Genomic DNA, 17,266 nt, shown 5'->3' on the forward strand with positions numbered 1-17,266 from the left:
ACCATGTCAGTGTCACTGCAGTGCTGAGAATCATCCACCACCTAAATAATACCTGCTCTGTGGTGGTCCTGACCATTGAAGAACAGCATGAAAGCAAAGCATGTAGAGAAACAGACAGACTACAGTCAGTAATTGTAGAACTACAAAGTGCTTCTATATGGTAAGTGGAGCCGATAACATGGACAGTGGTTTTAATGTTATGGCTGATCATGTTAATGTTGTGCACTGCTCTACAGCGACATCTGGTGGGACGAGGCGTAAATACATGAAAAATAATAATAATAATAATAAAATAATAATAATAATAATGAAATAATAATAATAAAATAATAATAATAATAAAATAATAATAATAATGAAATAATAATAATAATAAAACAATAATGAAATAATAATAAAATTTACATTTACATTTTCAGCATTTAGCAGACGCTTTTATCCAAAGCGACTTACACGATGAGCAATTGAGGGTTAAGGGCCTTGCTCAGGGACCCAACAGTGGCAACTTGGTGGTGGTGGGGCTTGAACCGGCAACCTTCTGTTTACTAGTCCAGTACCTTAACCACTGAGCTATCACTGGCCCTAAATAATAAAAATAATAATAATAAAATAGTATTAATAATAAAATAGTAATAATAATAATAATAATAATAAAATAATAATAATGAAATAATAATAATAAAATAATAATAATAAAAATAATAATAATGAAATAATAATAAAACAATAATAATAAAAATAATAATAAAATAATAATAATAATAATAAAATAATAATAATAATAAAATAATAATAATAATAAAATAATAATAATAATAATGAAATAATAATATAATAATAATAATAATAAAACGACACACAGTGTTTGATAATCCGCTCATATTGTATTTATTAAAAAAAAAAAAACACCATCAACGTCCACCAGAACAGTGGCACAAAAATAAAAGCAAATATTTACAGTCAGTTCAAGCATCAGTATTTTTGTCTCTAATCCTGGATCACTTCTTGGCGGGGGCGTCCGAGTAGTCCTCCAGGACTCCGTTCAGATGGTCGTTGTGAGTCTTGAAGCGTCTCTTCTTCTGCATGTTGGGCTTCTTTCTCCTCTGGACGGGCGTCTGAGGGAGAGAGAGAGATGGATTGTGTTAAAGAGAGAGAGAGAGCGAGAGGAAGCGATAGGTGGCGTGAGGGGTACGCACCATCCTCTTTGGTCCCGTATCCTGCATGGATGAGATGCCCTGTCTCTTCAGGTACTCCTCGATCTTCTCCTCGTCTATGGAGTCCACGGGAACGCTGCGCCACAGCTTCTGGAACTCTGGGACGCACCGAGGAAAGGCGAAAACTGAGCGAGACTCCCGGCAAAATGTACACAGAGAGAGAGAGAGAGAGAGAAGTGCTCCGCCTAGTGGACGATTACTGAGCTACAGGACTTGGTGTGGGAACCTTCAGTATATATTCGTTTGTGTTCTGCTGTGGGATGCATTAGTATCTCGACTCTACCTCTATAGGCTTGTAATGGGGCGACGCCCCGGTGGGCTTCGTTTCGCCCGACTCACCTTCGTCCACTTGGAAGTGGCAGTGCTTGTCGTTGTAGAAGAGGATCTTCTTCTTGTCCGGCCGGGTCACGAACAGGATCTTATCACCCAGAGCCTGAGAACACACCCACCACCAATCACGGCCAGAGTTCAGAGAACATGCAAAACCGCAGCTACGAGTTAATATCCAGGCATTTCATAGGACCAGCAACACGTTCCTAATAGGAGCACCTAGATAAAAGCTCAGCATTAACAGAGTCTGGTCGGATGTGCAACTTTGCCCAAACCAGTGGCACTAACCCTACCGACCGCGTTGTTTGTTTTTGGGTTTTTTGTCTTGTTTTTGTATTTTTTAATTGTTTTTGCTTTTTTTTTTATTGGTTTTTGTTTTCTTAATTGTTTTTTGTATATTTAATAAAAAAAATTAAAAATTTTTTTAATTTTTGTATTGATTAATTGGTTTATTGATTTCTTTTTTTATTGGTTTTTGATTTTTTTTTTTGTTTTTAATTGTTTTTAGTTTTTTATTTTTAATTGCTTTTTATTTTTTAATTGTTTTTTGCATTTGTTTTTTATTGGTTTTTGATTTTTTTAATTCTTTTTTAAATTCTCTTTTTTATTGTTTTTAAATTTTTTTAATTCTTTTTTAATTCTTTTTTTTTTATAGTTTTTTGTATTTAATTCTTTTTTTTTTTATAGTTTTTTGTATTTTTTATTGTTTTTTGTATTTGTTTTTTATTGGTTTTAAATTTTTTAATTGTTTTTATTGTTTTTGTATTCAAGTATTTTGTATTTTAGTTTCTTTCTTTTAAGCTCACTGCAGTAGTTATATATTTTAAAGTTATATATTTAAAAGTTGTAGATTTTGAAGCTATAGATTTTAAAGTTATACATTTTAAAGTTATATATTTTAAAGTTGTAGATTTTGTAGCTATAGATTTTAAAGTTATATATTTTAAAGTTATATATTTTAAAGTTATATATTTTAAAGTTGTAGATTTTGAAGCTATAGATTTTAAAGTTATAGATTTTAAAGTTAGATATTTTAAAGTTGTAGATTTTAAAGTTATAGATTTTAAAGTTATACAGCGGGGGAAATAAGTATTGAACACATGAACATTTTTCTCAGTAAATGTATTTCTGATGGGACTATTGACATGAAATTTTCACCAGATGTTGGTAACAACCCAAATAATCCACACATATAAAGCAATCAAAACAAATAAGTCCAAAAGTTAAGTTATGTGTAATAAAGTGGAATGACACAGGGAAAAAGTATTGAACACATGAAGAAAAGGAGGTGCAAAAAGGCATGGCAAGCCAAAACACCAGCTGAAATCTGTCCTTATTTAGAAAGCAGTCCTGCCCCTATCAGTGCAAATGAATATCAGCTGGTTTAGTCCTAATTGATGGCCTACAAAAAGGTTTTTCATTACCAAGGTGTCACACGTAAAAGCAAAGAGCTCTCAAGACCTTCGCAACCTTATTGTTGCAAAACATACTGATGGTATTGGTTACAGACGTATTTCTAAACTTCTGAATGTTCCAGTGAGCACCGTCGGGGCCATTATCCGGAAGTGGAAAGAACATCATTTCACCATAAACCGGCCACGACCAGGTGCTCCTCGCAAGATTTCTGACAGAGGAGTCAAAAGAATAATCAGAAGAGTTGTCCAAGAGCCAAGGACCACTCGCGGAGAGCTTCAGAAAGACCTGGAATTAGTAGGTACGGTTGTTTCAAAGAAAACTATAAGTAATGCACTCAACCGCTATGGCCTTTATGCACGCTCACCGCGCAAGACTCCATTTCTGAAGAAAAAGTCTGAAATATAGTCTGGTCAGATGAGACCAAAATTGAACTCTTTGGATGTCATAGCACACACCATGTTTGGAGGAGAAATAGAACTGCACATCACCCCAAAAACACCATACCAACAGTGAAGTTTGGAGGTGGGAACATCATGGTGTGGGGCTGTTTCTCAGCATATGGTGCTGATAGACTTTATATAATTGAAGAAAGGATGAATGTAGAAATGTACCGAGACATTCCTGATAAGAATCTGGTGCCATCTACCAGGATGCTGAAGATGAAACGAGGGTGGACATTTCAGCAAGACAACGATCCCAAACACACAGCCAGGAAACTCTCAAGTGGTTTCAGAGAAAGAAAATAAAGCTGCTATAAAGGCCCAGTCAATCACCCGACTTAAATCCAATTGAAAATCTATGGAAAGAACTGAAGATCAGAGTTCATAGAAGAGGCCGCCGGAACCTTCATGATCTGAAGACAGTTTGTGTGGAAGAATGGGCCAAAATCACACCTGAACAAAGCATGTGACTCGTTTCTCCATACAGAAGCCGTCATTACCAACAAAGGCTTTTCTACTAAATATTAAATACATTTCAGTAAGTGTGTTCAATACTTTTTCCCTGTGTCATTCCACTTTATTACACATAACTTAATTTTTGGATTTATTTGTTTTGACTGCTTTATATGTGTGTGGATTATTTGGGTTGTTACCAACATCTGGTGAAAATTTCATGTCAATAGTCCCATCAGAAATATATTTACTGAGAAAAATGTTCATGTGTTCAATACTTATTTTCCCCGCTGTATATTTTAACCTTGTAGATTTTAAAGTTATAGATTTTAAAGTTGTAGATTATAAAGTTATCAATTTTAACGTTGTATATTTGAAAGTTATAGATTTTAAAGTTATAGGTTTTAAAGTTGTAGATTTTAAAGTTATCGATTTTAAAGTTGTAGATTAAAAAGTTATCGATTTTAAAGTTGTAGATTATAAAGTTATCGATTTTAACGTTATATATTTTAAAGTTATAGATTTGAAAGTTATAAATTTTAAAGTTGTAGATTTTAAAGTTATAGATTATAAAGTTATAGATTTTAAAGTTGTAGATTTTAAAGTTATAGATTTTAAAGTTGTAGATTAAAGTTATCAATTTTAACGTTATATATTTTAGTTGTAGATTTGAAAGTTATAGATTTGAAAGTTGTAGATTATAAAGTTATTGATTTTAACGTTATATATTTTAAAGTAGTAGATTTGAAAGTTATCGATTTGAAAGTTATAGATTTGAAAGTTGTAGATTATAAAGTTATCGATTTTAACGTTATATATTTGAAAGTTATAGATTTGAAAGTTGTAGATTTTAAAGTTATATATTTGAAAGTTGTAGATTATAAAGTTATCGATTTTAACGTTATATATTTGAAAGTTATAGATTTGAAAGTTGTAGATTATAAAGTTATCGATTTTAACGTTATAGATTTGAAAGTTATAGATTTGAAAGTTGTAGATTATAAAGTTATATATTTTAACGTTGTAGATTTGAAAGTTATATATTTGAAAGTTGTAGATTAAAAAGTTGTAGATTATAAAGTTATATATTTTAACGTTGTACATTTGAAAGTTATAGATTTTAAAGTTATAGATTTTAAAGTTGTAGATTATAAAGTTATCAATTTTAAAGTTGTAGATTATAAAGTTATCGATTTTAAAGTTGTAGATTTTAAAGTTATATATTTTAACGTTGTAGATTTGAAAGTTATAGATTTGAAAGTTGTAGATTATAAAGTTATCGATTTTAACGTTATCTATTTGAAGGTTGTGTGTTTTTAAATAAAAGCTTTGTACCTTGATGGCCTTGGCGGAGTTGGGCAGCCCCTCCTCCACGTCGTCCAGCAGCACCCCCCCCAGCCCCAGCGTGTCGTGCTTGTCCAGCAGGTGGAGCAGCGCTTTCTTGTCCTTCAGGTTGTATTTGGGTTTGAAGGCGTAATTCCCGTCTCGTACCTCGATCTTGGGGTTACTGGTCAGAGCCTGAGAGGAACGGAGATACGAAACATGGTGGAGGTTTATATTACAGTGGGGTTCTGCTTCCCCCTGCCGGACCCGTCTGGTATTACAGGTAGGAATTTAATTTAGACGTGCCCTCTTCTCACGAGCGTAGGATGACGGGAAATGCTACGTGTTACGACGCACCTCGGACGTGAGCCACTGCTTCTGCTTCATGCCGATGTCCAGCAGCTTGGTCTCGTCCAAAATCTCGTCCAGGCTGAGGGGGTGGGTGTCGCCCCTCTGATGCCTCGTCTGGAAAAGAAAGACAACAGTGACCAGACTTTAGAAAACGGCATGCTGGGAAGGTGCAGGTGGTTATCAGCGCTGATTTAAACTGCGATGGCTGAGCTATCGACCTGGCCGGGCTGTCCAACAGGCATAACTGGCACAAAGTTACTATATATCACCTTCATGTAGTTGACGATCCTGGCCAGGACCCCGAACTTGTACCCCGAGCTCCCGGACAGAGCTTTGAGGTTGAAGGATCCAGCATCTGAAAGAACACGAAGAACAAAATTAGAACAAATAAAATTCAATCTGTACGCTCTTCTTTACACAACGTGATCAGGATGGGCTATACTGCTTCACGAGATCAGCAAGAAGTCATCAGAGGGGCTTTGTAGACACACAAGCCTTCCCCAAACTGTTGGGCCGAGTTCAGAAGCCTGAAACAGAACGACGGACCTGCGTTTTTAGACGAGGAGGAGGACGAGTCCTTGTCGGGTTTGCTCTTCTTCTTCTTGGAGGAGGAGCCGGAGGTTACGGAGGGCGCCGGTCTCTTCTCGACGGCCGGGGTGCTCAGGGCCCTCTTCTTAAAAAGCTCACGCTCCCTCACCAGGGCGGGGTCCATCCTGCGTACACACACATTACATTAGTAAAGAACACAGACATGGATACGATTCAAAAGGTCAGTGGAAACCTGGCGTTTATGGGAATTGACCTAGCAACCTTCCGGTAACCAGTCCAATATGCTGACCCATCACTGCCCATATTTAAATCTTCTTGATTACCCATAATTCAGAGCGGTACTAAGTACAGGAACACCCCCAGCAGACCCCCAAAACTGGTAATTTTTTACCATTTTGTCATCAAAACGAAGAATCGATACGTAGAATCGGAATCGCTAACTCACAAACGATAATAATAATTAATAAGGTAATAATAAAAAATATTAAAATACATAACTAGACATAGGAAAGGCTTCATAAAACTGTCAACATGACCGGAGTCTGACAACCTTGTTTAACCCGGTTCGAGACTATTACATCAGTGAATCGACTCCATGAGTCGACTCCTTCCTTTGACTCCAAACCCCTTTGGCATCACAAAAGAGACCTAAAACAGCGAACCAGACATTGAAAACACGCTGTTCTTTAAATATTACATTAATTCTTAAAGGTGTATTATTTTTGGAACATGGAATTCATGTTTTTTTGTCCTAAAAGTGTTAAAAAGAAGCAACTTGGTGAGCTAAACCAGGTACTACCATATATTCACTTAACAAAGCTGTTAAAACTATAAACCTACCTGAATTCTGACACCGTGATAAGTTATAAATATTATCCAAAAGTCATTAGCTGTTTATTTAATCTGACTAAATCTACACAAATTGTAACGCTAACATAAATAAAACCAGCCGCTTCTTCCTCCCAACCACGACGCCATATTTATCTTTGTGTTTCCTCAGGTTTTTTTCCCTACCCGCATTCGGAAAATCTCTGAGCCGTGTTCTGATTGGTTATTCAGTCTCCAAGGTTGAGGATTGCTACACGGCCATTGGGTAATCCTGTCAGGAATAAAAAAAACAGCCAATCCTCGATTAGAAGGCGGGGTTTGTCTGAAAGCAGGTAGGAATTATAACAGAAGGTTCTAGTACACCACCTTCTGCACCGGAGTGTCTTTTCTGATAACTTTTAACACTTTAAATTAAATTAAATTAAATTAATCAATAAATATTTATATAAAATTATTATTATTAAGTGAACACAGCGTTATGTTTTAAAATACTTTACACCTTGTAACGGAGTGAATGTGATGGTGTAATGTATAACGTATATACAAATGTGTTATAATATATAACAATGTTCATTTTTAATAATATATAATATATATATTAAATTATATTAATATATATTATTACATTTTTATTTGTATTATATTATTATTTTTTTCTATTTTATTTTTAATTTTATTATATTATTTAATTTAATTTTATATTAATAAAGGAATCGTATTAATTTAATTAATCCATTAATTAATCTTAGCAAACTTCAATATAATTAACATAAAAATGGCACAAAAAAAACCAAAACAATGTACAATTAAATTCAATCAAATTACAAATTAAAAGGCCGAAGTTGGGTAATACATTTATATATTTTGTCTGTGTGGAGTTTTGCATGTTCTCCCCGTGTCTGTGCGTGTGTACAGACTGCGACCCTGACCAGGGTGAAGCGGTGGTGAAACTGGCATTAAATGAATGGATGACGGTGCTGTGTGTGTGTGTGTGTGTGTGTGTGTGTGTGTGTGTGTGTGTGTGCCTCCTGTGCACTTGGTGGCGATGCAGACCTTCAATACCAAAACAACACACACACACACACACACACACACCGAGCTGAACTGAACTGACTTAACACAGTTCTGCATTTATTTCCACACACACGTGTAAGTCAGGGGATTCGAACCCAGCTCAGTACGCGATGGCAGCAGCTGAAGCTCGTAGTGTGATTATATACGGAGGGAAGGGAGCTCTGGGTTCTACATGCGTCCAGTACTTCAGATCCAGACACTGGGTGAGTGTTCGATACAGGTCATGGGGGGTATTTACTGCGGTAAAGTTGGTTTTATATTCGGATTTCTTTCTAACATTACTAACAATGTGCTGTAACCACTACAGGAGCTCAGGGAGTCTAAACACTCACATAACACAGAAACAGCAGCAGATAGAGATCATAGAGGTCCGAGCACTAAACCCATTTATTTTTGTTAGTTGTACCTCATCAAATGTAAGCCAGAAGACAAACTACACCTGCTTTACTGACACTGTCACCCTTTATTACACAGTCATAACGAAGTTTTATGACGTGTGCGTCAAATTGCTCCAAAACAAGTTGTATTTTATCAAGTGTAACCCACATTACATACTACACCTCTTATACTGACACTTTTACCCTTAATTACATAATAAAAAACAGATTTGTATTCATGTAGCTTTTAAATTATGCGTCAAACTGCTCCAAAACATGTTGTATTTTATCAAGTGTAACCTACATTACATACTACAACTCTTATACTGACACTTTTACCCTTAATTACATAATAAAAAACAAATTTGTATTCATGTAGCTTTTAAATTATGCGTCAAACTGCTCCAAAACATGTTGTATTTTATCAAGTGTAACCTACATTACATACTACAACTCTTATACTGACACTTTTACCCTTAATTACATAATAAAAAACAGATTTGTATTCATAACTTCAATAGCTTTTAAATTATGCGTCAAACTGCTCCAAAACACGTTGTATTTTATCAAGTGTAACCTACATTACATACTACAACTCTTACACTGACACTTTTACCCTTAATTACATAATAAAACAGATTTTTATTCATTTTATTCATAACTTTAATAGTATTTAAAATATTAATCAAACTGCTCCAAAACAAGTTGTATTTTATCAAGTGTAACCCACATTACATACTACACCTCTTACACTGACACTTTTACCCTTAATTACATAATAAAAACAGATTTTTATTCATTTTATTCATAACTTTAATAGCATTTAAAATATTAATCAAACTGCTCCAAAACAAGTTGTATTTTATCAAGTGTAACCCACATTACATACTACACCTCTTATACTGACACTTTTACTCTTTATTACATAATAAAAAACAGATTTTTATTAATAACTTCAATAGCTTTTAAAATATTAATCAAACTGCTCCAAAACACGTTGTATTTTATCAAGTGTAACCCACATTACATACTACAACTCTTATACTGACACTTTTACCCTTTATTACATAATAAAAACAGTTTTTTATTTATTTTATTCATAACTTCAATAGTATTTAAAGTATTCAGCATATTAATAACGTCAATAGCTTTTAAAATATTAATCAAACTGCTCCAAAACACGTTGTATTTTATCAAGTGTAACCCACATTACACACTACAACTCTTATACTGACACTTTTACCCTTTATTATATATATATATATATATATATATATATATATATATATATATATATATATATATATATATATATATATATTTTAGCAACTGAGACTTAAGGGCCCTGCTTAAAAGTCCCAACAGTGGCAACTTGGTGATGGTGGCGTTTGAACCGGCAACCTTATGATCACCAGTCCAGTACTTAAAGTAGATTAATAATAATAATAATGTGACTGAAGGAATTCCTCATCCTACTGTAATTACGACCTCTGCTGGCTGCTCGACGGTACTGCACAGAGACGGGGGATCATGTGATCAGGGTGTGACTCTCTGCGCAAAGCTGATCCACACGTGAACTCGCCCGGTGCGGATGTATGTTAGTCACGGCTGTTCCGTTTGTCTTTGTGATCGGTCAGTGGGTCGCCTGCATCGACATGAACGCCAACGAAGAGGCGGACGCCAACGTCTCCGTCCAGACGACCGACTCCTTCAACGAGCAAGCCGACAAGGTAAACGATCGTCCACGAAGCGTCTGCACGTCTGCAGGTCCGTAGGTCGTGTCGTAGTCGTAACCCGTCTTTCTTTCAGGTCACGGCCGACGTGGGCGCCCTGCTGGGAGAACGCAAGGTGGACGCCATCCTGTGCGTGGCCGGAGGCTGGGCGGGAGGAAGTGCCAAGGCTAAAGGTCGCTCGCTCTACTCGGATTCAAAACCCGCTCGATTAGCTACGACCGCGAACGTTTTTAAACCAGCGTCTTTACGCTTCTGTCTCTTAGCCATGTACAAGAACTCGGATCTGATGTGGAAGCAGAGCGTGTGGACGTCCGCCATCTCCGGTCACCTGGCAACCAAGCACCTCAAGGAAGGGGGGCTGCTGACGCTAACGGGCGCCAGCGCGGCGCTCGGACCCACCCCGGGTATAACTAACTCGCTAACGGTTATTTAGAATTTAAAATGACGTTACGATCCTGACGTTTGGCGTCTCGTTTTAGGAATGGTCGGCTACGGGATGGCGAAGGCGGCGGTTCACCAGCTGTGTCGGAGTCTGGGCGGGGACAAGAGCGGCCTCCCCGCCGGGGCATCCGCCGTCGCCGTTCTGCCGTGAGTGGATACGAACTCCTAATTAATAATAATAATTAAATCGACGAATTTTTAACTTGTACTTGAGCGCCACCTTGTGGAGGCTTTATGCTACATCTTGTCAACCACAGTTGGACCAGATCGCCTCTATTTTTATTAATCAAGTCAATTTCAGAGAATAAAAAGCCTTTAAATGTAAATAAAATGTCTGCTGTGAAACATAAAGGAGGCTCAATGATGTTTTGGGGTTGCTTTGCTGCCCCAGGTACTTACTAGGTAATTATGTGCAGAAACTATCAAGGCAACCGCTTCTTTTCACCTTCCAGGGGCGGGAGGAACCGAGCTCGAGATGCGCCCCGAGCCGCTAAACAATTTAATAATGCGTTTTTTCCCCTTTACAGAGTCACCCTGGACACACCAATGAACAGACAGTTCATGCCGGACGCCGACGTCTCCTCCTGGACGCCGCTGGACTTCGTAGCCGAGTGAGTGACCGACCCGTGTACGCTTAACGACGCCGCTAATGACGTACCGTACCGTATGTCCGTAACTAACGCGCTGTGGTCGTAGGTTGTTCTACAAGTGGGCGACGGGAGAGGGGCGACCTCCCTCAGGCACGCTGATGCAGCTCATCACCACCGACGGCAGGACGGACGCCACGCCTGTGTGACCGAGTGTGTGTGATGGAGAATCTACCTTATAAAGGCTTTATCCATGTGTGTGTGTGTGTGTTAAAATAATCAAATATGAGTTATGAGCTAATGCTATGAGCTAGTGCTATGAGCTAGTGAGTGGAATGGATCGAACCCAGGTCCTGAGGATACATTTTGGTGTGTTACTCACACACTTAATCACAGAAAATCCGATTTGAGTGAAAATCTAATAAAATGTTATAAAATTTATGTTTTTATTTACTTTATTTGCTGTTAAATTCCCGTTTTCAGCCGCTTGAGGGCGACATTGTATCACACTGACTCGGGTTCGGCCTCGCTAGTTTAGCTGTGATGCTAACGTGACTGAAAAAACCGTCAAATTAGCATCGTATTTTTTATTAAAAATGATTAAATGTGTGTTTTAACTTTATTTATTAAGTCACTGCTGGATAATTTGACTAATATAAACCCTTAATTTAATTGTTATAAGCACAGGAATTAAATATATAACGTTTATTATACAGTATTAGAATTGGATGCTAATTCGTCAACAAACAAACATTTGAGACATTTTCTTAACATTTTTTGAACGTTTGTGGCATTTGGTTCAAAATAAACATTAATAAAATCTCAATTACTTACTAGCAAAAGTGTACTAATGATTAAAATAAGCAAACAGTGTGAGAACGAGGTTTCTCGACTCACAGCTGCAAGAAATTTAGCCGGTTTACCATCTACAGTCCATAAAATTATTCTTATTCAAGGCTCAAATGGCGTAGAAATGTCAACAACATCTAAACAATATATAAAACTTCTCTGATATCTGACCAGAAGTGACCAGACATGATTCGCAAAGCGTTGCTGTCTGTTTCTTGCACATTTTGCCCCGCTGTCCCAACATTTTTGGAATCGAGGTTGAAAAATGACTACGCTTCTTATTTCTATTAACTGATGTAAACGGACTCGAGTGTCAAATGCACTAAAGTTGAATGAACAAGCCATACTGGATGATAACAGGCTAGCTAGCTACAGGCTAGCTAGCTACTGCAGCACGTGTTCGAGATAACTAGCTGCCCGAGGCGCGACTGCAAGCTCGCTTTCGTCCGTAGGAATTAATTCGGTCGTTATTTTGCGATATTGCTTCCATCAGGCAAAATTTACAAACTAGGTTTGTTCCAGCGGCTGTTTGTTCGGTTTGTTTTAGCTTTGATAGCGTTCGTTCTTTTAACCCGTCTCTTTAGGCGATAGTGAGGAGAATTCGTCAGGTACTACGTCCAAAGGAATGGGGTTTTCCGAATTCCAACTACCATCCATCTTTATTATTATTATTATTATTATTAATATTATTATTATTTTACTGTCGCTTCTCGTCTTCCTATCGGCACTATCTATCCGGCAGTGCAGCCCATAATTTCCTGGACTGAAATAACGAGCCGCGGAGTTGAGGTTGCCATGGCAACATCACATCTAAAGCAGGGTGGATGGTGCAGCAGGGCTTCGCTCCTACGTTTCCTTCTATTTTTTGCATTTTGTCTCTCTATTACGCACCCCGTTTCCGTAAAAGTTGGGACGTTCTGACGTTATCTGGAACCTTTATTTACCTGACAAAAATACAAAGATAGGGTTTAAGGCTGGGCTTTGGCCGGACCATCGAAATATCCCGAGAATTTCCCCCAAAAATCAATTCAGTGTTGTTTAGGGTGTATGCTTCGGGTCATTGTTCTGTTGCTCAAATTTAGAATTTGATGAGTTGGGACAAGGGTGTGTTTCTTTTTCTTTGAATAGTTTGGGAACTAAGAACACTCAATCTGCTACACAACAGTCTGTGGTCACCATCATCTATCTGATCCTCCTCTTTATGGACAGCAGGCAGGCCAGTCAAGCATGCGTACTCTGTATCCTGCTGAGACAACTACCGGCCACCCAGTTGCGTTGAAGCTGCATTTCTTCATGCAGCGATGGACCGTGTTCATTGGCAATGTTTTTCTGAAGTTATCCCGAACCCGTGTGGCTATATTTAACAATATTTATTACAGTATGGGACTTAAACCAACAGCCTTTTGATTACTAGTTACTAGACCATTTCCCTCAGTCCTGAAGGAGACGTGAATTTGAGATCAACCACATAGGCCATTGTTGATGATCTTTGGAAGACTTCTTGGATACGTCCACAGATGCTTGATGGGGCTTCGAAACATGCATAGAATTCCCCCCTTAAAACGAGTCCGATGTTGTTTAGGGTGTATGCTTCGGGTCATCGATCTGTCTCCTCACAGATGTTCCAGTCCCTGCTGCTGAGAAGCGTGATGCTGCCACCACTACGTTTTACAGTCGGGAAGGTATCAGCTAGAGGACGTGCCGTACCTGAATAATAATAATAATAATAATAATAATAATAATAATAATAAAAATAATGATAACAATAACAGTAATAATCATAATAATATTAATAATAATAACTAATAATAATATTAACAACAATAATAATATTAATTATAATAATAATAACATTAATAATAATAACAACAGTAAATATAATAATACTAACAATAATAATATTAATAATAAAAAAATATATTATAATAATAATACTAACAATAATAATAATAACATTAATAATAATAACAACAATAAATATAATAATAATAATAACAATAATAATAATAACAACAATAATAATAATAATAATAATGATAATAATCAGCTAGGGGACGTGCAGTACCTGAAGAAGTGCATTGGGATTTCTAAAGGAAGGAGCATCATGATATGGGGCTGCTTTCTGCAGAATGTAATAAGCGATGGAAGGAACACAGGGGGCGCTAAAGGAGCACAACGATGTACCCCAACATATTAAAGGAGGTGGTTTGGTTTATTCTATGTTTTTTTTTTTACCGTGGGGCTGCGGATTTGCGTTAATATTTCATCAAAGAAAGAATCGACAATGAGATTCGATCCCCTGTGTGTTGGATTGCAAACAACGAGCCCCAAATCTCAAAGTACGAACCTTAAAAAGCCGGATATATACGTATCTACAGTGTATCACAAAAGTGAGTACACCCCTCACATTTCTGCAAATATTTTATTATATCTTTTCATGGGACAACACTATAGAAATAAAACTTGGATATAACTTAGAGTAGTCAGTGTACAACTTGTATAGCAGTGTAGATTTACTGTCTTCTGAAAATAACTCAACACACAGCCATTAATGTCTAAATAGCTGCAACATAAGTGAGTACACCCCACAGTGAACATGTCCAAATTGTGCCCAAAGTGTCAATATTTTGTGTGACCACCATTATTATCCAGCGCTACCTTAACCCTCCTGGGCATGGAATTCACCAGAGCTGCACAGGTTGCTACTGGAATCCTCTTCCACTCCTCCATGATGACATCACGGAGCTGGTGGATGTTAGACACCTTGAACTCCTCCACCTTCCACTTGAGGATGCGCCACAGGTGCTCAATTGGGTTTAGTCCATCACCTTTACCTTCAGCTTCCTCAGCAAGGCAGTTGTCATCTTGGAGGTTGTGTTTGGGGTCGTTATCCTGTTGGAAAACTGCCATGAGGCCCAGTTTTCGAAGGGAGGGGATCATGCTCTGTTTCAGAATGTCACAGTACATGTTGGAATTCATGTTTCCCTCAATGAACTGCAGCTCCCCAGTGGCAGCAACACTCATGCAGCCCAAGACCATGATGCTACCACCACCATGCTTGACTGTAGGCAAGATACAGTGGTCTTGGTACTTCTCACCAGGGCGCCGCCACACATGCTGGACACCATCTGAGCCAAACGAGTTTATCTTGGTCTCGTCAGACCACAGGGCATTCCAGTAATCCATGTTCTTGGACTGCTTGTCTTCAGCAAACTGTTTGCGGGCTTTCTTGTGCGTCAGCTTCCTTCTGGGATGACGACCATGCAGACCGAGTTGATGCAGTGTGCGGCGTATGGTCTGAGCACTGACAGGCTGACCTCCCACGTCTTCAACCTCTGCAGCGATGCTGGCAGCACTCATGTGTCTATTTTTTAAAGCCGACCTCTGGATACGACGCCGAACACGTGGACTCGACTTCTTTGGTCGACCCTGGTGAAGCCTGTTCCGAGTGGAACCTGTCCTGGAAAACCGCTGTATGACCTTGGCCACCATGCTGTAGCTCAGTTTCAGGGTGTTAGCAATCTTCTTATAGCCCAGGCCATCTTTGTGGAGAGCAACAATTATATTTCTCACATCCTCAGAGAGTTCTTTGCCATGAGGTGCCATGTTGAATATCCAGTGGCCAGTATGAGAGAATTGTACCCAAAACACCAAATTTAACAGCCCTGCTCCCCATTTACACCTGGGACCTTGACACATGACACCAGGGAGGGACGACGACACATTTGGGCGCAATTTGGACATGTTCACTGTGGGGTGTACTCACTTATGTTGCAGCTATTTAGACATTAATGGCTGTGTGTTGAGTTATTTTCAGAAGACAGTAAATCTACACTGCTATACAAGCTGTACACTGACTACTCTAAGTTATATCCAAGTTTCATGTCTATAGTGTTGTCCCATGAAAAGATATAATAAAATATTTGCAGAAATGTGAGGGGTGTACTCACTTTTGTGATACACTGTATATCCCATTAAAACCAGTGGTTACTCAGTGGTTACTGGTAACTCATTCTCCAGAGTCTCCAGAGTGTCGAAATGGATCTACGGATCTACACCATCGCCCTGGGTTAGGTATTAATTGCTCCTCGGTGGTGAGTCCTGCCGTCCGAATTGGCACCCTGACTGTACCCCCACCCCCCCACCCCACCCCACCCCCCCAAAAAAATAACCTGGACCAACCGATCGAAGGTCCGGACCCGAGTGAGATCGGACAGGGCGGTATGAGATTCTGCTCTGTGTTTTCAGTTTCTTTCTGCATTCGCAGAGGGGTAGAGTGGGTAAAATTCCACTCCCCACTCCCACCCCCCACCCATGAGACACTCGGCTCCCTCGCAGGAGCCTCAGCCAGCCCCTATTAACTGACCCAGAGGGGGATGGTGTGGAGGAGTGTGTGTGTGTGTGTGTGTACATGTGTGGATTGAAACGTAATAGAAATATAGAAGTATAGAAATATACAGTATTTAGTGTGAAGCTATGTGAATAAATAGGCCAATTAATTAAAAAAAATAATAAAATAAATTAATTAATTAAATAATTAATAAATGAGCCGAGCACACAGTCAGTCTCAGTGATAATAAGAGCATATTTCTTCATAACGAGCTGTTAATTAAGCAAATGGAAGCAGAAATCCGGTGCTACTGGTGTATATGGTGGGGGGGGTGGCCATGTGTGGGTGTATGACAGACTCTCAGTGTTGGTTCTAATAAGACCGAGCTCCTCACATTCAGTCGTGGTAAAAAAGGGAGGAAAGAATTGGAGGTGAACTCTTGGGGCCCCCGGTTCCCCTCCAACGAGAGTAATGAGCAATATGATCCAGATGTAGGACTCTCTCTCTCTCGCTCTCTCTCTCTCTCTCCTCTCTCTCTCTCATTTTTGGGGTTTTAAACACCTCCGTGTCGGTGTTATATAAACCCGATATCGTCCTGTAACCAGAGACCGGAGGATCACGATGACCCCACTGTGTTAACAGGGGCGTGTTTTTAATAAAGAGACGAATGATATGAGAGTATGAAAGTGTTGTTCTAGTATGAGTGTAGCAGGTGCAACAATGTTGTTGGGAGTTTTAAATCCTGTTTAATCCCTTTTTATGAATAGCATCTGTGTGGTAGGTGTGTGGAATGCTCTATTAGATTTAAAAAAATTAAACATAATAATATTAATAATAATAATAATAATAATAATAATTAATACTAACAATAATAATAATAATAATAATAATAATAATAATAATAATTAATACTAACAATAATAATAATAATAATAATACTACTAATAATAATAATAATACTAACAATAATA

The 17,266-nt window shown here is 38.1% G+C and overlaps 2 protein-coding genes across 2 annotated transcripts; one reads left to right on the forward strand and one right to left on the reverse strand.

The window, feature by feature from the left end:
- Nucleotides 1-864: 864 nt before the first annotated feature.
- Nucleotides 865-7,058, reverse strand: gtf2e2 (general transcription factor IIE, polypeptide 2, beta). The gene is made up of 8 exons (XM_063008489.1): nucleotides 6,917-7,058; nucleotides 6,074-6,240; nucleotides 5,797-5,882; nucleotides 5,534-5,641; nucleotides 5,189-5,371; nucleotides 1,554-1,647; nucleotides 1,197-1,312; nucleotides 865-1,115 (listed from the first exon to the last, which is right to left on the reverse strand). The coding sequence occupies exons 2-8, from the start codon at nucleotides 6,237-6,239 to the stop codon at nucleotides 999-1,001; spliced, it is 870 nt and encodes a 289-aa protein (XP_062864559.1). The 5' UTR covers nucleotide 6,240; nucleotides 6,917-7,058; the 3' UTR covers nucleotides 865-998.
- Nucleotides 7,059-7,969: 911 nt separating this feature from the next.
- Nucleotides 7,970-11,557, forward strand: qdprb.1 (quinoid dihydropteridine reductase b, tandem duplicate 1). Its single transcript, XM_063008522.1, has 7 exons — nucleotides 7,970-8,181; nucleotides 9,993-10,085; nucleotides 10,165-10,261; nucleotides 10,352-10,492; nucleotides 10,568-10,676; nucleotides 11,057-11,140; nucleotides 11,226-11,557. The coding sequence occupies exons 1-7, from the start codon at nucleotides 8,089-8,091 to the stop codon at nucleotides 11,323-11,325; spliced, it is 717 nt and encodes a 238-aa protein (XP_062864592.1). The 5' UTR covers nucleotides 7,970-8,088; the 3' UTR covers nucleotides 11,326-11,557.
- The last annotated feature ends 5,709 nt before the right edge of the window (nucleotides 11,558-17,266 follow it).

The sequence above is a fragment of the Trichomycterus rosablanca genome, chromosome 14 (assembly GCF_030014385.1).
Source record: "Trichomycterus rosablanca isolate fTriRos1 chromosome 14, fTriRos1.hap1, whole genome shotgun sequence".
Classification (NCBI taxonomy): domain Eukaryota; kingdom Metazoa; phylum Chordata; class Actinopteri; order Siluriformes; family Trichomycteridae; genus Trichomycterus; species Trichomycterus rosablanca.